Source organism: Kogia breviceps, chromosome 17 (assembly GCF_026419965.1).
Source record: "Kogia breviceps isolate mKogBre1 chromosome 17, mKogBre1 haplotype 1, whole genome shotgun sequence".
NCBI lineage: Eukaryota > Metazoa > Chordata > Mammalia > Artiodactyla > Physeteridae > Kogia > Kogia breviceps.
The window spans coordinates 51,325,910-51,351,436 of NC_081326.1; the positions used below are offsets into that span (position 1 = coordinate 51,325,910).

The 25,527-nt window shown below is 38.8% G+C and overlaps 1 protein-coding gene across 1 annotated transcript in view; it reads left to right on the forward strand.

Moving 5' to 3' along the window:
* The first annotated feature begins 386 nt into the window (after positions 1-386).
* Positions 387-25,527, forward strand: part of TRHR (thyrotropin releasing hormone receptor) — a 45,026-nt gene continuing 19,885 nt past the window's right edge. The window contains exon 1 of the mRNA XM_059043503.2: positions 387-1,256. Within this exon, the coding sequence (XP_058899486.1) occupies positions 468-1,256 (789 nt within the window). The 5' untranslated portion in view covers positions 387-467. The remainder of the gene's footprint in view (positions 1,257-25,527) is intronic.

The window sequence follows — 25,527 nt, forward strand, 5'->3', positions numbered from 1 at the left end:
TCCCCCTCGTATCTTTTTCTTCTCCATTGTACTTTTCCCAAGCATCTGAGAGATGTCTTTGTATTTATTTTTCACGTAGCAGATATTGTTTCTTTCTTTTTTTTTTCCATCGAGCACTCTTTAAAAACAAGGAGCATTTTCTGTGTCTCTTTTCTTGAGCATTTTTCTCCATTAAGAAAAAAAGCGGTCCCTCTTATTGTAAGGTAGTCAAAACAGTTATTCCATCCTACACTATAGTTGCAATAAAAGGAGTTTTGGGGAGTACATATGAGCCCTATTACTGAAGAAAAATGGGAGGTGAAAGGAGAATTACCTGTAAGTGACTGTGACTTGATCAGAATTGGTGATGCTGTGAATGAATATGAACTGTAACTCTTCACAGGGGGAGAGAACCTCTGTGATAAAGGCAGGGCACTGGAAAGAAGATGTGTTGAGAAGTGTTTCAGAGAAACCGCAAGCCACTAAAGATGGAAAACGAGACAGTAAGTGAACTGAACCAGACACAGCTTCAGCCTCGAGCCGTGGTGGCCCTAGAATACCAAGTGGTCACCATCTTACTTGTGCTCATTATTTGTGGTCTGGGCATCGTGGGAAACATCATGGTAGTCCTGGTGGTCATGAGAACCAAGCACATGAGGACGCCCACAAACTGCTACCTCGTGAGTCTAGCAGTAGCTGATCTCATGGTCCTGGTGGCCGCAGGCCTCCCCAACATAACGGACAGTATCTATGGTTCCTGGGTTTATGGCTACGTTGGATGCCTCTGCATTACTTACCTCCAGTACTTGGGCATTAATGCATCCTCTTGTTCAATCACAGCATTTACCATTGAGAGGTACATAGCAATCTGTCACCCCATCAAAGCCCAGTTTCTCTGCACATTTTCCAGAGCCAAAAAGATCATCATCTTTGTCTGGGCTTTCACATCCATTTACTGTATGCTGTGGTTCTTCTTGCTGGATCTCAATATTAGCACCTATAAAGATGCTATTGTGGTGTCCTGTGGCTACAAGATCTCCAGGAATTACTACTCACCTATTTACCTTATGGACTTTGGTGTCTTTTATGTTGTTCCAATGATTCTGGCCACTGTCCTCTATGGATTCATAGCTAGGATCCTCTTCTTAAATCCCATTCCTTCAGATCCTAAAGAAAACTCTAAGACATGGAAAAAGGACTCAACCCATCAGAGCAAGAATTTGAATTCAAAGACCTCTAGTAGATATTTCAGCAGCACAGTATCTTCAAGGAAGCAGGTAAGCAAATCTGAACCTCCAAGTCCACAGAGGAAATGTGGGAGAGAGTTCCCTGTGAGATGGGATCAACTTTGCCCTACTTAGCTAATGGTAAAACTAAAATACAATCATGCAAATGTTTCACAGTGTAAGCTTCTGCTTTACATATTAAATCCACCTCTAAAACAACTGAAGATCTAAAAATAGATGGGAAAATTTTGATAGCACATCAGCAGGTACCAGTTCACGTGCTATTAGGATATAAGGAAATATAACAAAAGCCCTAGAATTCCACCTTCAAAATGTTTGCACCTCTCTGAGAAATGTTATCAAAATATTTAGACCATTTCTGGCTTCTATAGGGAGCAGCTGGATATTTTTAAGAATTCTATTGTCTGACAAATATTTGACAAGATAGTTTGAGAAAAGATGAGTCAAAACAATCATGAAACTGAGAGAGGTTACTGGACTTTTTTTCTTTTTTTGAGTCTTAGTGGAGAAACATTATACTACCTTCTCTTCCACCTCCCTACAAAGTGTCCCAGCGTGTAGAAGTTCAAAATGCACTTTGCTCAGGAAATGTTCTAATAAAAGGCTAACACCAAGCTCAATTTGTTACAAACAATTATTGAATTTTTTTTAAATGTCTGTTTTTCTTGCTAAGCATAACTGAAAATCCTTTTATGTTTCAGATCACCTGAATGCTCAGGTGGTTACAGTTGAATAATGGTTTTATATGAGTTAAACGAATGGTTTCACTTTGTTTCAGTAGATATGGTTTATATGACAATACAGGAATAAAATACTTTTATATCAGATGCACATGTACCTATAGTTACACAATTGTTCTAAGTTATCTATGAACTTGGCTTTCAGGTCCTTTTCCTCCTTTGTTATACAGAAAAAAAATAGATGGTAAACATCCTCAGAGCTGAAAAGAAAAACTTGAAATCAACAATACTGGCTCTTTCAAATGGGTTGAATTTTCTTTCTTTTTTTTAAAAATCCTGCAGGAATATAGTTCTTCCTATGAGCACAGATAGAAACTGAGTGTGTGTACTTGTTAAAGTAAGCACATGAATCATCCACACTATCACTTCCTAAACTCTAGATCAGCTGAAATATGAAGAATTGTAATTGGACATTGGGCACATAGTGAAATAAGTTACTAATAAATGTAGGTGTTTTAGACATGCATGAAATGAATAATGAACTGTCACTGAAAAGAAATATACACAACATTTTAAATGATACCGTGATACTTGATTTATATAACATGTATTATTAAAGATGCCCAGGTGATAGAAAAGACTTGAGCAACTAGGGAAGAGTTGAGCAACTATTGCCAGCTCTTAGATTTCTGTTGCTTTGGGTCTAGCAGTACTACCTAATACAAGGCATATTTACTGGACCTTGTATTGGGCATCTATTACCCAAAACTTGATTAAAAGAAACTTAGATCTGTTGGCCATCTGCCAAGACAAACATTAAGAGAGTAAAGATTACAATAAGAGAGTAAAGAATACGTACATCTCAGTTAGAGACTAAACATGGGGTACTGCCTGTAGCAAAGAAGGTCAGGGAGTAGATTCATTCATTAGACTCTAATTTAGATCCTTGTTTTAAATTCTAAAAAATTGTCTGGTCTAATATCTTCCCTTTCAGTTATAGTCATTAGCACCTATCAGCATTAATAATGTGCTTTAAATTGCTAATTGTGTTACATGTTCACACTCTTATTTCAAAGCTGTTACAAATAGGCTGCCCTTATAGAAGCTGAGTGGTAAGAGAAAATGCCAAAGATTTGACTCCAAATACCCTGGGCTTTCAAATGCCGTGGCTCTAATCAAGCTTGGATGTATGACCTTGGGCAAACAGAACTCTCTGAGCCTCAGTTTCCTCATCTTTAAGGATAAGGATAAATAACAACCAGGGTTGGTGTGAGGGTTTAATGAAATACCTTATGAAAGATACCTAAAATAGAGTGTTGGTTCATCTGAATGTTTAATTAGTCTCATTCTGAGTTTTTGTTAACATGTTGTCAACTGTAAGGGCAATATTTATTCTTTAAAATATGCATTCACCACTTAAACAAAGATCATTTGTTGAGCAGGTGTGTGTGTGATATAGCAAACTTCTCCAAGGAACTTTTTAATAATTAGGGCATTTGGAATTGTATTCAGAGCATTTGGGGTTGTCACAATAACATCCCTGTCACTTAGCATCAGGAGTCTGGGATGCCAAATGACCTGAAATGTGCTAGACAGCCCTGCACAATGAAGTGCCCTGTTACAAATGTCAATAACACCCTCCTTGAGAAACAAGGGATGCCATATAAATCAATAGAAGTGTATCGAAGTAATATGTCGTGTAATTCAGTCTTGATTTTAGACAGGAGGAGAGTTCAGAGGAAAGAAAGGAAATTATGGGGCTAGAGGAATCAGAGAAGCCTTCATGGAAGAGGTGGCATTTGAGAAGGCTCTGGAAGGATGAGGATAATTTGGAAAGTAAAAGTCAAGAGGGACAGCACGTTACACAGAAAGGACATGGCTGGGATGAGAATGCTATGGATTTGGAGAAGGGGTCAGGAGGGGGATTTTTATAGTATGTAGTGATTTGGTTGACTAAAATGAAGTCTTTGGGGAACAGCAAAAAGTAAGATTGGATTGATGTGTGCGTGTGAGAGAGAGAAAGAGAGAGAGAGAGAGAGAGAGAGAAGGAGAATGAGGGAAAGGGCTGTGGAGGATCCCAACTATCAGGCAGAGCAAGGAGTTTGAACTTAGTGCAGGGACAATGAAGAAAGTGAGTGGTGAGCAGGTGGCAGCAATGAGCAAAGTGGTGTTTGGGGACAATAAATCTGACAGCTGTGGACCAGGCAGGACTGGAGGCTGAGAGACTTGTGGCGGTGGGACCACTTTGGAAGTTGTTGGTAGTAATTCAGGCATGAAGTAGTACGACTCTCTATCAGGAGAATGTAAAGTAAGGTGTGAACCAGAGAGAGCTTTCAAAGAAAGAGAGGGTGAGATGTGAACATATCAGATACAAAGGATGAAGAGGGAACAATTCAATGTGACTTCAGTGTTCCGAGTCTGGAAGAACGGTAGTGCCTCCAATGAATGGAAGGAGAGCCATGAAGGGGAGTCAGTTTTGTCCAAAATCAGTGACCCTTTGATCTGGCTCTTCCTCTTCTGAAACGGTTCTTTTCTTAAATCTTCCAAAGGTTCTAACTCCACCTCCTATAACCCAAGGACTATTATTCTAATATTTTCTCTGCATGTTTTTTCTTTCAGGCAATTTTAATTTACATTTTAATAAATATTCTCTCTGGTCCAGGTCTTTCTAACCAAGTAATGAAAGTCAAATGTGCATAGCCTAAAAGAACTACGTTTTAAGAAGAAATAAGAGTATTTATATGTAAGGGACAAGTGTGGGGTTTTTGTTTGTTCATTTGTTTGCTTTTAACTTATATCCCCTATGCAGAAAATTGAGACCAGAATCTTTTTTCTTCCTATTATTCAGTTTCAGTTATGTTTTAGGAAACCAACTAAATATTTGGTACATTCAATGAAACAAATTACTCAGAATAATGGCTTAGAATTGTGTAGACAAAAGAATTATCTGATTGATGAAATCTTTTGCTTTACAGTTGGCTGTAATGATAATGGAGACATGGTTTAAATGATCACACTTTTCCCATTTAACTTCTATCTACACACTCCCAAAAGATCTCTCTCTGTTCAGTCAGTTCAGGTGTTCAGCATTGTGTAGATAAAATATCTTTATCATTGACTGCATAGTTCAAAGGAATTGATTGGCTCTTTCAGTATCTTGGAGACGCAGAAATATCTTGATAAAGGACTCACTATGGATAAACACGTTCAATTCAAATATTTTATTTCCGGGCTTCCCTGGTGGCGCAGTGGTTGAGAGTCCGCCTGCCGATGCGGGGGACACGGGTTCGTGCCCCGGTCCGGGAAGATCCCACATGCCGCGGAGCGGCTGGGCCCATGAGCCATGGCCGCTGGGCCTGCGCGTCCGGAGCCTGTGCCCCACAACGGGAGAGGCCACAGCAGTGAGAAGCCCGCGTACCACACACACACACACACACACACACACACACACACACACACACAAATATTTTATTTCCACAGGATACGGGTTATGCAGAATATTTTATAGATCATGCTATCAGTTTCATTTTCAATTGAGTCACACAACGTACTTTTTTGTTTGTTTTTTACAGTATAACTGGTGAGAAACTGTGCAACATAGTCCAAGTAGAAACTCCAAAAGTTTATGGCAAAATTTTTATTATGGATTTTGTTTGGCTTAAAAAGCCTTTGAAATGCCAAACAGTCTTTGTTTACATAAATTTCTTAAAAGCCTCTACCTTCCTAGAGGAATGTTGGTAGCCCAAGAGACAAAAGCAGCTTTCCTTTTAAAGCAATATATGCCTTTTATTTGTTGATGTTACTGCTGCTGATGATAGAAAAGCCGTATGTATTATGGAAAACACAGAAAACTAGGAATAAGAAAAAAGGCATCCTTTACCCCATCTCTCAAAAACCACAATTTATTAGCATTTAGTCATATTTTTTTCATGTTTTCACTTGATTTTTTTATATCATTATAGTCAATATACAGATATATAATTTTATATGCTGTTTTTACACAAAATGTGAAATTAATCTTCTCAAGAATAGCACAGAGTAAAACAAAATGGATAAGATTGTAAGTCAGTTTTTCTCAGCCACAGTTTTCTCATTAATAAAATGATACTAACAATTCCTCATGGAGTTTTCAAATCAGATGAGATGCATCAGACAAAATTTGTGGGGGTTTGGGGGTTTTTTTTTTTGTCTCTCCTCCCTCCTGTACCATCAGCTACGCTTCCATCAGTCCTTTACTTCTCAGTGGCTTCCATTCCCCTAGGCAGCCTCCTGACTGACTGAGTAAACCAAGTAGGATGTGCTCATGGAAAATTAAGAATTCAGACAAAGAAAAGGCTTAAATGTGTCTTTTCTCTTCTCCCCCTGCCTCCCTCCAACTCCTGCCTCAAGTGTTACCTACTTTTTAAAGAAGAAATTTTGAACAAGGAAAGACACTTAAGAAACAATGGAAAGCAGGCATAATAGTGGCAGTAGGGCTGACATTTGGAAGCATAAAGTCCCTTAAGTCGTGTGGGTAGCTTAATCAACGATTAACCTTAACAGGCATATTGGGACTTCCCTGGCAGTCCAGTGGTTAAGAATCTGTGCTTCCACTTCAGGGGTCACGGGTTCGATCCCTGGTTGGGAAACTAAGATCCCACATGCCGCGGGTGTGGCAAAAAACAAAAAAGGGTGTATTAATGATACTAAACTCTTCAGCATTAGGCCTAAATCAGAGGTTCCTCGAGTTTACTGGGACTGTTTTCACAGGTCCACCTTTCATTTTTAATTGTTTTATTTGTTCCATTTTTCTGGGTTCAACTATATCCTTAATAGTATAAAGATCTCTTAGATGGGGAAAAAAGTGCAATTTTTGTAACTTAGCACACAATTATCTAACTGTGCAATCTTATTTTATTATTAAAGAAAAGTTTTCCATTTTCCAATTCACATCCTATATTAGGAAAAACTACATACGCCATAAATTGCCTCAGGGGAAGTGCCCTGCAGTTACATGTTTCGTGTCCTTTGGTTAGATGAACGCACATTGTGTATTCCCAATTTTATGCTTGCAGGTTTGAGACATAATTTCAGCAATAAAGAAATATAAATTTTCCTGTATGCCTACAAAAAGGAAAAACCTGTACTCGTACAGAATTCTTGATTTTACCACACACCAAAAAACACCTTAAAATCAGCTAACCTTGAAAATGACAAAGTATATTTCTTTACGAAGCCTCTTGTGAATTCTTCAAATTGCAGATATTCCAAGTTCCAGACAGATTAAGTCTGGGCTGTAACCATGTTCTTAGTCTCCTTTACTTTTTTTATGAGTTGGGGGAAGGGTGAAAGGTATAAAGCTAGAGCTAGGTCAACATTAAGCTGAATTTTGCAGTAGGTCACTTTATATTCACTATCCTCCTCAACTTAATGAAACATTCACTCACAACCCTAAAGGCACCTAGCGCTCTCCTAGGTGGGGGGGCTACTGGAATATAGAAAGACACACTCTTCATCTTCAAGGAGCTCACTATTGGCCATGTACACAAATAATCCTGAGCAGACCATTATGTTCTACAATAGAGGATGAAGCCTCCATGAGGGGAAAAGCAAAATGGCGGAGAATGGAGGAAAGCTCTGTGGAGAACATGGCATTGATCTGGGCCTGTAAAGATGGGCGGAATGTCTAAAAGCAGCAATGAGGAGACAGAAAAGGAAGAAAGTTCAACAGAAAGAGAGGAGTAGATAGGGGAGGACTGGGCACGTTCAAGGAGAGAATAGTCTCGTATCATTGAAGTGGGGCAATGAAAGTGAACTGTCTACTGAGGGAAGCCTGAACCAGATTGTGGTCCTGCTATATCTAACTCCCATCTCTCCTCCCCAGCCCTGACCTTTGTCTCTCTACCTACTTACACCCACACCCATGATTACAACTCCCAACTATGAGAGTCTAGTACACAGCTCTAGCAAAGACATCTCCTGACCCCTATGCCTAATTGAGTTTTGGATGTCGTGTAATTACATCAAATCCAATATGTCTAAAACTAAATCCATTTTTTTTCCTTCATAAACCCCTACCTCTTTTTTTCTTTCCTATTTTAGATTCCCAAGCCACAAATCTAGGAGTCCTTCTAAGTTCTTTTCTGTCCTATATACTCACCCCAAATCCAAGTAATAGTCAAGTGCTAGTGATTCTAGCTGATAACTCATTATTTGACCTACTCCGTCACACTACCATTGTCCTAGTTCACGATTTCTTACCTGCTCTATTTCAGGACACACCTCACCAAGCCTCTCTGATTCCCATTCCACTGTCCCCCCAAATCATCTGCACATTTCTCACTAGGGGGTTTCTCTAACAAACAGATATGTTGTTAAAATGCTTTAAAGTTCCCGGAGACCTAGAGTTTAAACACCTTAGCATAACAAATAAGATCCTGGCTCCTTTATATGTTTTTAGCTTTATCACTTACGGCTTTCCTAACTCAGACTTTATGCTCCCGTGATACTGAATTATTTGTAGTTCTCTGAACTTGCTATGTTCTCTCAGCCAGAATATCTTTCATCTGGCAAACTCTGTTATCATCCAAGTCTAAGATCAAATGGTGCCCCCCATGAATCCCATCAAGTCTTCCCTGAATGTCTCAGGCAGATCTATGTAACTGAATGCCTAGCTGTAACCATGTGTGTTAGGTATTCTACCTATGTTTCCACGGTACATTGCATATACTTCTGGTTTAGTAATTCTTATGTATCATAATTGTTACCTGTTGGTCTTCCCATTACCACTAACATCAGTAAGAGTAGGGCCCGTATCCCCAGTGCCCTCAGCACTGAATTTGGCATGTCACAGGCTCCCAAAAGAGTTTATAGATAGTCGTGTGTTGCAGCCAAAGAATACAGGCTTTGAAATACAGCAAGTGGCTAGCATTTCTTCCCAAATCTATGTTCAGTGACTTCACACTAGTTGCTGAAAATTGGTCATGGTTGGAGTACTAACACTGCAGAAATCAGCAAATATGACATTTCAGGGCCCCTCCCTTTTTTTGTGGAGAGTCAATTGTTAAATACTGATCAGTACACTTCTGTGTGTGTGTGTGTGTGTGTGTGTGTGTGTGTGTGTGTGTATCATACATAATAAATGAAATTGTAAAAGAGTACATACACGTATACTTTGGAGCTAAGTCAGTTCCAACACTCTATTTTGCTCCCTGAAAAATTATTGTTTATTTATTCCATATCCTTCACTGATTTTAATTAAAATTTATTGTCTTTTATTGAATGTCTTTTGAATTCCCAAACAGAAAAACTAGCAACCAGCTAGTATGATAGTGCGTTTTTTACTAGATAAGACTTTTGAGCAAGATTTCCCCCTTCCAGACAGAACAGACTGACTTAGAAACATGGCAGACTCAAATCATAATTTACTTTTTATACAGAATCCTGTTGGTTTTCCAAAGAGCCTTTCAAATATCCTCCCCAATGAGAAAGCTACATTGGACTGAATGCACAGAGATGCAGAGGGATGGCAACTTAGGGAAGGAAACAGTGTGAGCAGAAGTATTAAGATGAGAATAAATCAATCTGAGCACTCCTATGTGGCTAATTTTCCTAAAACAATGTGCACATATCATCTTCTTTCAAAAAGAAATATCCCCAATCTCCTCTGACTGGCTTTCAAAGCCCTCTAAAATCTGACCTTTTCATCATTTTTCTGGCTTTGTTCATCCATTGTTTCTTTAATTTAATAGACAATTATTGAGCACCAATTTCATGTCAGGCATTACTCCACAAAACCAATAATAATCACTGTCTTATGGAACTTCCTGTAAAATACAAAAGATCACCATTCAAAAACAGTTGGGGTAGTATTTTTGTTTTTTTCAGATGTATACCCAGGAGTGTAATTGCTGGTTCATATGGTAGCTCTATTTTTAGTTTTTTGAGAAACCTCTATACTGTTTTCCACTGTGGCTGCAGCAACTTACATTCCCACCAGCAGTGCACAAGGGTCTCCTTTTCTCTACATCCTCACCAACATTTGTTATTTGTGGTCTTTTTGATGATAGCCATTCGGACAGGTGTGAAAAAGCAAAAACACTAATTTGAAAAGATACATGCACCTCAATGTTCATAACAGCATTATTTACAATTGCCAAGATATGGAAGCAACCTAAGCATCCATCAACAGTTGAATGGCTAAAGAAGATATGGTACATATATACAATGGAATATTACTCAGCCATAAAAAAGAATGAAATCTTGCAATTTGCAGCAACATGGATGGACTTGGAGGGTATTATGCTAAGTGATATGTCAGACAGAGAAAGATAAATACTGTATGATATCAGTTATATGTGGAATCTAAAAAGTAAAACAAATTAGTGAATATAACAAAAAAGACAGACTCACAGATATAGAGAACAATCTAGTGGTTACGAGTGGGGAGAGGATAAAAGAGTGGGGAAAGTTAGGGTTAGGGGATTAAGAGGTACAAACTATTATGTATAAAATAATCTATAAGATATATTGTACAGCACAGGGAATATAGACAATATTTTATAATAACTATAAATAGAGTATAACCTTTAAAAATTGTGAATCACTATATGGTACACCTGTAACTTATATAATATTGTACATCAACTATAATTTTTTTAAGTTAAAAAAACAGTTGGAAAGTACAAAGTTAGGCTGTACAGTGTGCATAAGAGGCAACAGGGAATGAGTGAACACCATACATAAGGCTGGAGAGCAGGCCCTCAACAGAGAAGAGTCACTTCACTTTAGAAAAACGAGTAGGCGTTCTCCAGGCCAACATGAAACCAGCAGAATTTACGTAGCCAAGCAGAGCCCAGGGTAAGACCTTGGAAGTCCCTGTGTGCCACTGAAAGCAACTAAATCTGCTTCTAAGGCACCAGGGAACCACTGAAGGACTCTAATAAGGACAGTGGCAAACTGGATTTGACTTTCAGGAACTTCACTCATAAAATTTTACAATGAAGCCAGCCCATAACCAGGGAAACAGAAATGAGGCTTTTGCAATCCGAGCAAAAAGAAAAGAAGACTTGAATTAGGGCGTAACAGCAGAGAAGTCTAGGAAGGATATATAAGAGTTAAATCAGTGGGATTTAACTACTAATTTGGCAAATGAAAAAGAGAGAAGTTCCTAAAGTGAGTCCCAGATTCTCAACTGGAATGACTGGGCAGGCAGTTGTGTTAGCAAGCATGGCACAGAATACAAGAGGAAGAACAGTCTTAACTATATTTACTCCTTCCTCATAGATGCGGGTATGTCTCACCAGATTCTCCCATGTATAATAAGCTCATTTGATTTTGCAACCTTGCTCATGTAATTTTTCCCACCTTTAAAGCCCTCCCCACTCTTGATACCTCCCACCTCTCTGAAAAGCTCAAGTTCCCAGCTCAGGGTGCAGTTAGAGCCAGGGGTCCTATACATTGGACATCTACCTGAAGGCAGAGTCTAGAACTCTAGAGTCAGAAAAATGTAAGTTCAATTCTACTTCCTATCTCTGTAACTTTGGATACGTTATTTTACTTCTTGATACTTGTTTGTTCAAATCTAACATGGGATACTAATGATACCTACTCATAGGGTTGCTGTGAGGAAATGCTTAGTACATAGTAAGCACTTTAAAATGCTTATTTACTACATTTAAATTATATATTAGAGTGAAAATATTATTTACCCCGCCTTATTCATGAAATAGCAAAAAATACAGACTGGTAATTCCCCAAAACGACAAAGCTTAGAGGTTATAATAGAGGTTGATCTTCCAGGCTGATCTAACAGCATATTCATAAGATCAAATTAATATTTCTTGAGCTCTGCTATGTGCCCAGAGAGACATACATTAAGCACATTACGTTTACATGAACTAACTCAATATATCTTCACAACAATCCTGAGAGGTAGGAACTAACTGTAGAAGAGAATTTGGAGGCAAATGAATGCAAAGTGACCTGCTGGTTGTAGCAAAGCCAGGATTTTGACCCAGCACACCTGCTCCATTTCAACTGTAGGGCAAGAGAAAATCAAATAAAGGTGAGACTGGTGAGGGCTAAAGTAAGTTTCCTGGAGTTGGATGTTTGGGCCGGGTTAAAGAGACTGAGAGGAAAGAGGTTGTCCCAGATAAAGGAGGGAGGTGGGAAGGATATGACAGTATTATCAACAGGAGAAAAAAGCCCAGAATTTTAAAAATTTTAAAAATTTTCTGTCTGAGGAATAGTAATGAGATTAGTCAGATGTGGGCCAAAAGTTTATGGGAAATAAATATGGAGGACATGCAGACTGGGGCTGGAACAGTGAGACCAAAAAACCAAGCACAGGACCACCACCTACCTCCCCAAGCCCGTCATCAGGCTGGGGAGCAACGCCAGGGAAATCACATTCTATAGGGCGCAGCTATCCCAGCCTTGGAGTTTCCCTTCCCATGGGCCCTCGTTAACCTCTGCTGATCCATTTACAGGACCATCACAGGTTCCCTCTTTTCATGCCTATTTCAAAACTTTCTAGTCTCCTGAAGTTATCACACCTGGAATTTTTTCCCTCTGAAATCCACCCCCAACATCCAACCTCTCCTCTCTAATGCTACTTCCTTAATTCCAGTCTCATCATGTCCTCCCTGCACTGTAGACCAGGAGGCTGGTCTCTCTGCCTCGCCAAACTGTTGCATAAGCATCCTAACCAACTTCCCTGCCTCTTAGTTGCCCTCTTCCAATTCATCCCCCAGGGTGCTGCTAGAATCATCTAAAATGCAGACTTGATAGCATCATCATGCTGCCTGAAGTCTGCCAATATCCTTTTTTCCTATAGGTTTAAATCCAAGGTCATAATTGTAGCACACTGGGACATTTATGTTCTGCTCCCCACTTACTTTCTCAAGCTCATCCCCTTTCTGTCCCCAACATACCATTCTACAAGCAGCTTCCTTATCTGGCCACACTCTTTCCTGCCTCCAAGCCAGTGTGCATACCCCCCCGCCACAAGCATTCCATACAGATGCAAGAACAAAATGCTACAAATGGAAGGGACAAACACCGATCCCTGCCAATGGAGAAAAAGGAAGCCTGCTCTGTCATGATCTATGAGAGGGTCAAATGAGGGCCTGCACGCACCGTATTGCTGTAGTAATTCGTTCAAATGTCTCTCCCACCAGACTGTGTAACCCACAAGGGCAGAAACATTATCCCATTCATTTTTGTGTCCACAGTGCCTGTCATGGTGCATAGGGACATACTGATAAATGACTAAACTAGTAAAGACTGGATATAAAAATAGAAGGATCAAATATGACTCCAAAGATTTCTTCAGGAGACCAAAAATGGTAAAATTTTTGAAAGAAACGTTAAGGGAAAAGATGTTAAAAACACTGTCAGAAATCTTTAGCTTAAGATGAGGATATGGAAATTTTACATTGTAAGTATTCAGAATTTGGAAAAATTTAGACTGTGAGTAGTCAGAATCAGATATGTGCATTTATGAACCAATAGAATAACAGAAAGAAGGTATGACTAGGGTTGAATTTATTTATTTATTTATCCTTTTTATTGAACTACAGTTGACATACAATATTATAGTCATTTCAGATGTTCAACATAGTTATTCAACATTTACATTATTCAACATTATTCAACATTTACATACATTATTAATTGATTACCACTATAAGTCTAGTAACCATCAGTCACCATACAAAGTTATTACAATATTACAGACTATATTTCCTATGCTGTACATTACATCCCTGTAACTTATTTATTTTATAACTGGAAATTTATACCTCTTAATCCTCTCTACTTATTTCAGCCAACACCCCACCACCCTACCCTTTGCTAACCACCAGTTTGTTGTCTGTATCTATGAGTCTGTTTCTGTTTTATTTTGTTTGTTTGTTTTCTTTTTTAGATTTCACACACAAGCATACTTCATTTTTTGCACTTCACAGGTATTGCAATTTTTGCAAATTGAAGTTTTATGACAACCTGGGTTGTTGGATGATGGTTAGCATTTTTTAGCAGTAAAGAATTAATTAAGGTATATATATTGGTTTCTTTTAGACAAAATGCTATTGCACACTTAATAGACTACAGTATAGTGTAAACAAATTTTATATGCCCTGGGAAACCAAAAAATACATGTAACTCGCTTTATTGTGATATTCCCTTTATTGCCATGGTCTAGAACCAAGCCCACACTAGCTCTGAGGTCTGCCTGTATAAGTGAAGTCATACAGTATTTGTCTTCCTCTGTCCCACTTATTTCACTTAGCATAATACCCTCTAGGTCCATCCATGTGTTGCAAATGGCAAGACATCATTCTTTTTTAAGGCTGAGTAATATCCTATTATATATAATAGATACATTATATATATGTATATATGTATATATATACATATATATATCTCACATCCTCTTTATCCATTAATCTGTGGATGGATATTTATGTTTCCATATCTTGGCTATTGTAAATAATGCTTCAATGAACATAGGGGTGCATATATCTTTTGGAATTAGTGTGTTTGTTTTCTTCAGATAAATACCCAGAACCAGAAGTGGAATTGCTGGATCATACAGTAATTCTATTTTTAATTTTTTGAGGACCCACCATACTGTCTTCTAAGCTGGCTGCACTAATTTATAATCCCACCAACAGTGCACCAGTGTCCCTTTTTCTCCACATCGCTGCCAACACATGTTATTTGTTGTCTTTTTGATAATAGCCATTGTGACAAGTATGAGGTGACATCTCAATGTGGTTTTGATTTGCATTTCCCTCATATAAGTGCTGTTGAGCTTCTTTTCATGTGCCTGTTGGCAATCTTTATGTCTTCCTTGAAAAATGTCTATTCAGCTTCTCTGTCCATTTTTTAATCAGGTTGTTCTGTTTTCTTGATGTTGAGTTGTATGAGTTCTTTGTATATTTTGGATATTAACCCCTTATCAGATATGTCATTTGCAAATATCTTCTCCCATTCAGTACTCAGCCTTTTCTTCTTGTTGATGGTTCCCCTCACTACGCAAAAGCTTTTTAGTTTGACGTAGTCCCATTTGTCTAGTTTTGTCATTGTTGCCCTTGCCTAAGGAAACAGATCTAAAAAAGTATTGCTAACACTGATGTCAGAGTGTACTGCCTATGTTTTCTTCTAGAAGTTTTATGGTTTCAGGTCTTACATTTAAATCTTTAATCTACTTTGAGTTTATTTTTATATGTGGTGTAAGAAAATGGTCCAGTTTCATTCTTTTGAATGTAGCTGTCTGGTTTTCCCAACACCATTTATTGAAGGGGCCTTCTTTTCCCCACTGTTTATACTTGCCTCTTTTGTTGTAGATTAACTGTCCACATAAGTGTGGGTGCATTTCTGGGCTCTCTATTTTGTTCCACTGGTCTACATGTCTGTTTTTGTGCCAGTACTATACAGTCTTGATTACTATAGATTTGTAGTATAGTTTGAAATCAGGGAGTGTGATACCTCTAGCTTTCTTTTTGTTTCTTAAGATTGCTTTGGCTATTTGCATTCTGCTGTGGTTCCATAAAAATTTTAGGATTATTTGCTTTAGTTCTGTGAAAAATGCCACTGATGTTTTGATAGGAATTGCATTTAATCTGTAGATTGCTTTGTATATTTTGTCAATATTAATTATTCCAATCCATGAGCACTATATATCTTTCCATTAGTTTGTGTCATCTTCATTTTCTTTCATCAGTGTCTTACAGTTTTCAGAGTAGAGGTCTTTCATCTTCTTGGTTAAATTTATTCCTAAGTATTTTACTCTTTGATGCAATTGTAAATGGGAGTTTTTTCTTAATTTCTCTTTCTGATAGTTTGTTATTAGTGTATAGAAATGCAACATATTTCTGTGTTGATTTTATATCCTGCAACTTTACTGAATTCATTTATTAGTTCTAATAGTTTTGAGGTAAAGTCCTTAGAATTTTCTATATATAGTACCATATAATCTGAAAACAGCAGCAGTTTTAATTCTTTCTTTCTAATTTGATGACTTTATCTCTTTTCTTGTCTGATAGCTGTGGCTAGGAATTCTAATACTGTGTTGAATAAAAGTGGTTATTGATAGAGAACATCCCTGTCTTGTTCTCGATCTTAGAGGAAAATTTTCAGATTTTCACCATATGTTAACTGTGGGTTGTCATATATGGCCTTTATTATGTTGAGTAATCTTCCCTCTATATCCACTTTGTTGAGAGCTTTTATCATGATTGAATGTTGTTAAATGCTTTTTCTGCATTTATCAAGATGATTATATGATTTTTATTCTTCAATTTGCTTATATGGTATATCATTTTGATTGATTTTTGGATATTGAACCATTATCCTTGCATCCCTAGAATAATAAATCCTTCTTAATCGTGGTATATGATCCTTTTAATGTACTGTTGAATTCAGTTTGCTACTCCCCCACCCCACATTGTATTTTTTTACATTGTATTTTACATATTTTTATTTTGTTTGTTGCTTAACTAATTATTTTAGGTATAGATGATTTTTACTACTTTTGTCTTTCAGTCTTCATGCTAGCTTTATAGATAGTTGATCTACTACATATATTGTATGCTTGCCTTTACTAGTGAATTATTTTCTTTTATAATTTTTTTGTTTCTTGTTATGGCATTTTTTTTTTCTGTTTAAAGAAGTCCTTTAACATTTCTTGTAAGACTGGTTTAGTAGTGATGAACTCCTTTAACTTTTGCTTCTCTGGGAAACTATTTATCTCTCTTTCAGTTCTGAATTGTAACCTTGCAGGGTGGAATATTCTTGGTTTTAAGTTTTTCTTTCTTTCAGTACTTTGAATACATCATGCCAATCCCTTCTGGCCTATAAAATTTCTTCTGAAAATTTAGCTGATAGACTTATGGGGATTCCCTTGTACATAACTAGTTTTTGTTTGTTTGTTTGTTTGTTTTTTGCAGTACGCGGGCCTCTCACTGTTGTGGCCTCTCCCGTTGCGCATAACTAGTTTTTTTCTCTTGCTGATTTTAAGATTCTTTCTTTATCTTTAACTTTTGATAATTTAATTATAATGTGTCTTGGTGTGGGTCTCTTTCAATTCATCTCATTTGGGCGTCTCTGCCTCCTGGACTTGATTGTCTGTTTCCTTTACCAGGTTAGGGAATTTTCAGACAACGTCTTCCAGTAGGTTTCTGTCTTTTTCTCTCTCTCTTCTCCTTCTGGGACCCCTATAATGTGAATGTTAGTACACTTGATGTTGTTCCAAAGGTTTCTAAACTATCCCCATTTTTTTAAACTATTCTTTTTCCTTTTTGCTGTTCTAATTAGGTGATTTCCGTTACCCTGTCTTTCAGAACACTGATCCATTCTTCTGCATCCTCTAAATAGCTGTTTATTCTCTCTAGTGATTTTTTTAGTTCAGTTACTAAAAAATATTGACTGGTTCTTTTTTTATAGTTTCTACTTCTTTGTTGAAGTTCTCACTGAGTTCATCCGTTCTACTCCTGAGTGTTGTAATCATCTTTACAACACTATTACTTTGAATTCTTTATCTGGTAAATTTCTTATCTCTGTTTCATTTAGTTCTTTTTCTGAGGTTTTGTCTTATTCTTTCATTTGGAAGGTATTTCTTTGTCTCCTCATTTTGCCTAACTTTCTGTGTTTGTTTCTGTATATTATATATATCAGCTATGTCTCCCAGTCTTGAAAGGATGGCCTTATGTAGAAGGTGTTCTGTGGGGCTCAGTGGTACGATCTCACCTAGTCAAAAGAGGCAGGTGCTCCATGGGTATCCCCTGTGTGGGATGTGCATGTCCTCCTACTGTGATTGAGCCATGATAGCTGCAGACCTCTTGGTGGACAGAGTTGGTTCCCAGGGCAGCTAGCTGTGTGGCTTAGCCACAACTGCTGCAGACTCCCTGGTGGACAGGGCTGGTCCCTGGCCCAGCTGTCTACAAAACCTGTCTGCAATTGCTGCAGGCATGCTGATACAAGAGCTGGCCCTCAGTGCAGCTGGCTGGGAGGTCCAACCTCAATTGCTGCTGATACATCGATATGTGGGGCTGGCTTCCTGTATCTGAAGCCACTTTGAAGGGGCACTGTGCCAGCTAGAATAGCCTGACAGGTTGGGGAGGACAAGAGCCACTTCAGAGGGGCCAGCCAGGACAGGTGGGTTGAGTGAGGTGGGTCCCAGAGAACACCAGGATGGGGAGCATGGTTTTAGCTAGGTTGATGGAGTGTGACAGAAATGGCACTTGCCAGCACTGGGCCAGCTAGGTGAAAGGAAAGTAAAAGAAAATTGGCACCCACCAGTGCTTTCATTCCCAGAGAAAGTGCCGCCAGATACCTGTGCCTCTGGTAGCTGCCTTTATGTTAGTCAATGATTCTCCTTTGTATACGACCCAGGTTCTTGTCATGCTGCTGCCTCTGTGCTGGGATTCAGAGGGAAAGAGTTTATGTGCAAGCCCTTTAAGAGTGAAATCTCAGTTTTCCACAGCCCTCCAGCTCTCCTGGCCATAAGGTCCTCTGGATTTCAAAGCCAGCTGTTATGGGGTCATCTTCCCAGTGCAGGACCTCTGGGCTGAGGAGCCCAATGTAAGGCTCAGACCCCTAGCTCCTCAGAGGGGAATTCAATGGTCATGATATCCCTCCCACATGTGGACCACTGAACTGGGGTTGTGGGTGCTGACCGTACCACCTCTCTGCCCCTCCTACCCATCTCGATGTGGCCTTTTCTTTATAGCCTTAGTTGTAGAAAAGCTGTCCTGCTAGTCTTCAGGTTGTTCTCAGAGATAGTTGTTCTATATATAGTTGTAGTTTGGGTGTGTCCTGGGAGGAGTTAAGCTCAAGATCCTCCTACTCCACCATCTTGATCCAGACTCTGGCTAGAGAATTTTTTAAAATGGCAGGACAGACTGACAAAAACATAGTTCTGGAGGAATGTCTGCATTTAGGAGGCTAGAAGATGACTGGATTCTTTGCTACAGATTAAACAAAAAACACCACACAATTTCCCCCTCCTTGAACAGCCAGAGTGTCAAAGGCATAGCTGTAGTGGATGATTCCAGTTAGGAGGGAAAGTAAAGAAAGAAGAATGAGCCAAGGAGAGTGAGAAGGTTCGATTAAATGAATAAGTGGATTTATCTAAAACTGGGACATTGTGTCCTTGCCACTAGAGTCAAACACATCTCTTCAGAGCTGCATGGGAGGCACCTGAAAAGAACTTGAATAAACTAAAAATTAAATTAGCTCTGAAAATTAAACAAGGCTAAATACATGTGCACATGGAATAGGATGAATAATGTAAAACACCTGACATCCATATTTAGTTGAAATAAAAATAGATAATATTATTTTGGAAAGGAAAATATTGCAACCTTTTATAAACAACACATTTAGCCAAAAGCTATCTCTCTTGGATAGATTGCCTGAACATAATTTTATAGTAGCTGCAAGTAAGTAAAGCATCCTCTGCCTCTCCATTCCGTGCATTTGCTGTTTGAGTCTTATGTAGATTTATGACTCTGGGAGAATTCCGCATACTTTCCGCAGGCAGTAGCTCTTAGCTTTGAAAATAAGGAAGTGACTCAGTGAGCGAGGTGGCATGATCATGAGAATGAGAGGAAAGAGACAGAGTAAATGCAGAGCACCCCATCATTTTTCAAAGATCATTTTTAAAGTCAAGTGACCCATGTGCAGTATTGACACCCTGCTGTGTTTCCTCTGATAAGAGTTCAGCTTTATGAGTGATTCTACTTGGCAAACATTTGAAATATTATGCATATAGAAAAATCTGGGTGGGAAGAGTGAGAGAAAAGTGTGCACTGAGATAGTTTCTGTTCTACTGGGAAAGATAGAAAGAAGCTCAGATTCAGGGTGAATTTACAGGAGAAATATTTGACTAGATATTATAAAGTGCTAGAATGGACCACCAGGAATTTCTTTACAAATCAATTAGATAAGTCTCTGAATAAGTTAAGAGCAATCAAGTCACTACTTTTGTATAAACCAACTGTAGTGCACAGTGGAGGTATGATCCTGGAATTAAAGATGGCCTTGTTCAATTATTACAGTCCCTTCCACTGCATTCTTTTTTTTTTTTTTTTTTTCCGGTATGCGGGCCTCTCACTGTTGTGGCCTCTCCCGTTGTGGAGCACAGGCTCCAGACACACAGGCTCAGCAGCCATGGCTCATGGGCCCAACTGCTCCGTGGCATGTGGGATCCTCCCAGACCGGGGCACGAACCCGTGTCCCCTGCATCGGCAGGCGGACTCTCAACCACTGCGCCATCAGGGAAGCCCCAGTGCATTCTTATATGGAATGGGAAAATAGTGGAAGTAAGGACAAATTCGTACCTACTCATTTATGATTCAATTGAAAACCTACTATATGTCAGGCACTGTATTCAACACTAGGATATAAAAATGAAAAAGTCAGAGTTCCTGCTCACAAAAAGGTCACAGTCTAACAGGAAAAAACATGAAAGTAAATTGATCATTACAGCCATAAAGCAATAAGTGTTATCATGGGAAAAAGCACAGATTAGTGTTACCTGACCTAGATGGCTTGGGGAAAGGTGGGCATCAAGAAGGCCTTCTGGAAAAGAAGACTCCTAAACTGAGCCTTACAAATTAATAGAAGCTTTGTAGGTGAAGAAGGGAAGGAAGATGGTTTGTGCAAAGGCAACTCTACCGTTGAAGACCAGGGGTCCAGAAAGAACACAATCAGTCCAAAGAACTGCGAGTAGCTCATTAAGGCTGGGCAACAAAAGAGGAGACTAAACCAGGAAATAAAGTCTTAATCTAAGATATTGAGAATTTGGACAATATTCTAAAGGCTATGAAAAGTCACTGGAAGACTGCAAGGCAAGGTGTATTATAATTACATTTATACTTGAGGATGATCACTGTTTTCAGTAGGCAAAGGGTTAGATCAAAGTCAAGGGCATTAGTTAGGAGAGTGCTGCAACGATATGGGCGAGATAATCTGAGTAATTCTGCGAAGGCCTAACATGATGGGGTAAATAGCAGTGAGGATAGAAAGAAGTAGATACATCTGGAATAGAATCAATAGATTTGATATATGCAGATGTGTAGAAATTGGGAGAGAAAGGACTCAAACACTTGCACCATTGAGAAAAACAGTGGTATGACAATTGAGAGTCTGCATTCTGGAATCTCATGCCCATATGAATACCTGGAACATGAAAATAATAAATTATTGTTAATTGGATAGTGTGATTTGCCTAAATGAAGACAATTGGTGGAGGAACATATTTCAGGGGGTGGGGGTGAGCATGTTAAATTCCATTCTGCCTTCGTAGTATTTGAAGTATCAATAGGATGCATGGGTGCAGTTAGAAATACAGAATTAGAGCCCAGAAGAAACATCTGGCCTGGAGATACAGATCTGAGAACAAATCAGGTTTGTGGAAGACTCCGGATTAAGTATAATTACAGGAAGAAATTTTGTGGAATGGAACGGAAACCCTGGAGTAGCTAGAATTGTAGGGAGACTGGGATGAAATAAACAGAAGAAATTGCCAAAGAGGAAGAAGGAAGAACAGGAGAAGTAGAGTCCCAAAAGCCAGAGGAAGGGACTTTCAATAGTGATCAATAAAGAGGAAAAGATAAGAACTGAAAAGGCACCTAAAACATGCATTGGTAACCTTTGTGAGTAACGTTTCCATAAAGTGTAGGGGGGAATAAATCAGATCTCATGGAGTTGGTGAATGAATTTCTAAGTGGAAAAAGACTGGAAAGAGAGTAAGAGTAAACAGCTCTCTTAACACACTTGATTCTGAGAGAGAGAGAGCAATAATGACAGTGAGAAGCAGTGCAAGGTACTTATGTTTGTTTTACTTGTATTTTATTTCTTAAGATGAAGAAACCTGAGCCTGTATAAATCCTGATGGGAAAGAGCTGGTAGAGTGGGAGGAATTATTTGTAGATACACAAGTGAGACTGAGTATGGAGAGAGCACCATTCCTGAGGATGCAAGAAGGGATACCATAAAGAGTGTAGGCAAAGCAGTCAGCCTTGGAGAGAAAAGGGTGCATCCTTGTTTTCCTTGTCAGCAGGCTTTGTGTCTATGTCACTGACCCATTTACATCACCTAGCACCTAGCCCAGTGCCTGGAACATAGAGGTACCCAATAAATGTTTGTTAAATAAATAAATGGAAAAGTGAGTGAATGAAAGAGGAAATGAATAAGATACAAGGAACGAGATGAGGATGACTGTGTTGCAGATCGATTTAAGTTCTGGGGCAGGAAGTGGTGAGTTCTCACAAACTGGTCTCTGTTTTCTCAGTGATAAGATGGACAATACTGATTGAGAATGAAGGGGCAATGGCAGACGGAGCGGACATGGCAGTTCGTTGTGGGAAATGGAGAAAGTAGATGACAGGTAGGATGGTAACAGTGTTCAGTCGCATTCCTGTTTAGAAAAAATGAACTGGAGCAGTAGTAAATTACAGGCGATGTAATTTCTTAGTGACGTCTGAGTACTTGCAGTGGACCTCCTCTGGGACTTATTCCCAGTAAACGTTTTCTCCAACAAATTAGGAAAATCCATCACTTTGTTCGGACAATCAGAGGTCTTTATGCATGGTGCCCTACTTAGATGAGCCGTTTCATTGTCCTCAAGGTTGTTTTCGTTTCTGGTGCAGCAAGTGACACATCCACAACGGGTACAATTTCACATTTAGCACTTCATTCCCCTTCATTGAGGCAAGGATCTTAGGACAAAGGGCCAGATCACATCAGATGTGATGCATTGCCACAGGGCAGGGATTTCTACATTTGCCAAAATTGCCATGGGGAGCCCTGCCTCCAAATGGATTAAAGATCTAAATGTAAGGCCAGAAACTATCAAACTCTTAGAGGAAAACATAGGCAGAACACTCTATGACATAAATCACAGCAAGATCCTTTTTGACCCACCTCCTAGAGAAATGGAAATAAAAACAAAAATAAACAAATGGGACCTAATGAAACTTAGAAGCTTTTGCACAGCAAAGGAAACCATAAACAAGACCAAAAGGCAACCCTCAGAATGGGAGAAAATATTTACAAATGAAGCAACTGACAAAGGATTAATCTCCAAAATTTACAAGCAGCTCATGCAGCTCAATAACAAAAAAACAAACAACCCAATCCAAAAATGGGCAGAAGACCTAAATGGACATTTCTCCAAAGAAGATATACAGATTGCCAACAAACACATGAAAGAATGCTCAACATCATTAATCATTAGAGAAATGCAAATCAAAGCTACAATGAGATATCACCTCACACCGCTCAGAATGGCCATCATCAAAAAATCTAGAAACAATAAATGCTGGAGAGGGTGTGGAGAAAAGGGAACCCTCTTGCACTGCTGGTGGAAATGTAAATTGATACAGCCACTATGGAGAACAGTATGGAGGTTCCTTAAGAAACTACAAATAGAACCACCATACGACCCAGCAATCCCACTACTGGGCATATACCCTGAGAAAACCATAATTCAAAAAGAGTCATGTACCAAAATGTTCATTGCAGCTCTACTTACAATAGCCAGGACATGGAAGCAACCTAAGTGTCTATCATCAGATGAATGGATAAAGAAGATGTGGCACATATATACAATGCAATATTACTCAGCCATAAAAAGAAACGAAATTGAGTTATTTGTAGTGAGGTGGATGGACCTAGAGTCTGTCATACAGAGTGAAGTAAGTCAGAAAGAGAAAAACAAATACCATATGCTAACACATATATATGGAATCTAAGAAAAAAAAAAAGGTCATGAAGAACCTAGGGGTAAGACAGGAATAAAGACACAGACCTACTAGAGAATGGACTTGAGGATATGGGGAGGGGGAAGGGTAAGCTGGGACAAAGTGGCATGGACACATATACACTACCAAACGTAAAATAGATAGCTAGTGGGAAGCAGCCACATAGCACAGGGAGATCAGCTCAGTGCTCTGTGACCACCTAGAGGGGTAGGATAGGGAGGGTGGGAGGGAGACGCAAGAGGGACGAGATATGGGAACATATGTATATAACTGATTCACTTTGTTATACAGCAGAAACTTACACACCATTGCAAAGCAATTATACTCCAATAAAGATGTTAAAAAAAAATCGTGAATAGGACCAGCTCATGGGCAGTAACTCCTTCCTCACCACCTAGAGCCAGATCTCTCCTTTATCTGCATCCTCAGCTGACATGCCAAGTGTTCAGTCTGTTTTTCCTTCCCCTCAAACATCTTGGTTCTTTCCACTTTATTTTATTTTTTTAATTTTTATTGAAGTATAGTCGATTTACAATGTTGTGTTAGTTTCAGGTGTACAGCAAAGTGAATCAGTTATACATATACATGTATCCACTCTTCTTTTTTTTAGATTCTATTCCCATATAGGTCATTACCGAGTACAGAGTAGAGTTCCCTGTGCTATACAGCAGGTTCTTACTAGTTATCTGTTTTATATATAGTAGTATGCATATGTCAATCCCAAATCTCCCAATTTATCCCTCACCACCCCCCTTATTCCCTGGTAACCATAAGTTGGTTTTCTACATCTGTGACTCTACTTCTGTTTTGTAAATAAGTTCATTTGTACCCTTTTTTTTAAAGATTCCACATATAAGTGATATCGTATGATATTTGTCCACTTTATCTTTAGAGGATTTTGGAAACACACGTAAAAGCAATTAGCCTTGGGACAAAAGCAGCACACTCCATTTTGCACACAGTCCTTTACTTTAACTTTGCTCTTGACTTTATCTCAGAAAAAGAGGGTATCATGAGGTGCAGACACCCTTAATAAATAGGGATCCACACGATTGAGGGTGCTTGACCCTTCTTGTTCAAATGCAAGCATACGAGCTTCCTGTGCCTCACCAAGACTCTTGAGATGCTAAAGGCAAAAGCCAGAGAGCCTCCACATAATAACTCTTTTTTCTATCAGTGCTACTCTTCACACTTCAGCATCAGGCAGAATATTTTTTTATTCCTCAGGGGAGCTCTCCCATCTCAAGAAGTCTGTGCCAGCCACTCAAAATCCAATGCAGACCCAAAATTCAGACAGGTGGAAAACTGCTGTTATTCACTGTGGCTCTTAAGCTAATGAATAACAGCTTCTGTTGCTGGCTTCTCCCCAACTCCACCCATTTCCTCAGAATAATTAATCAAAAGAGGTTATTAAATCATATCAGGCTTCTTGTCCCCTTCTAAACATGCTTTAAAATAGAAAATTATCCATGCACTCTGGAATTTTTTTTTTTAATCCTGAAAACTGAGGCACCAAAAGAAAACTCATGGTCCTATTAAACTCAGCCCAAAGACATAAATTTCTATGCTGTGATGGTATGAATTTTCTCAAATAATTTTTAATGACCATTATGAAACTCCTGGTAGCATTTAAGGAAGGCACAGTAATTTTTGCAAACTGATGTACATGTAGACCCACTTTCAGATGCTGCTGCTGTCTTTTAAAGAGTTACAGAGTAGAGATATTAGAACTAGAATTCTATTTATTCAATAAGGCCATCTTCCTGCCTCAACTAAACTGACTCAGTACAATCCCAATATTAAGGGCAGAGTCAAGTTATTTAGTAACATGGAGGAATATAAACTATTCTTTCAAAAACACCAATAGTT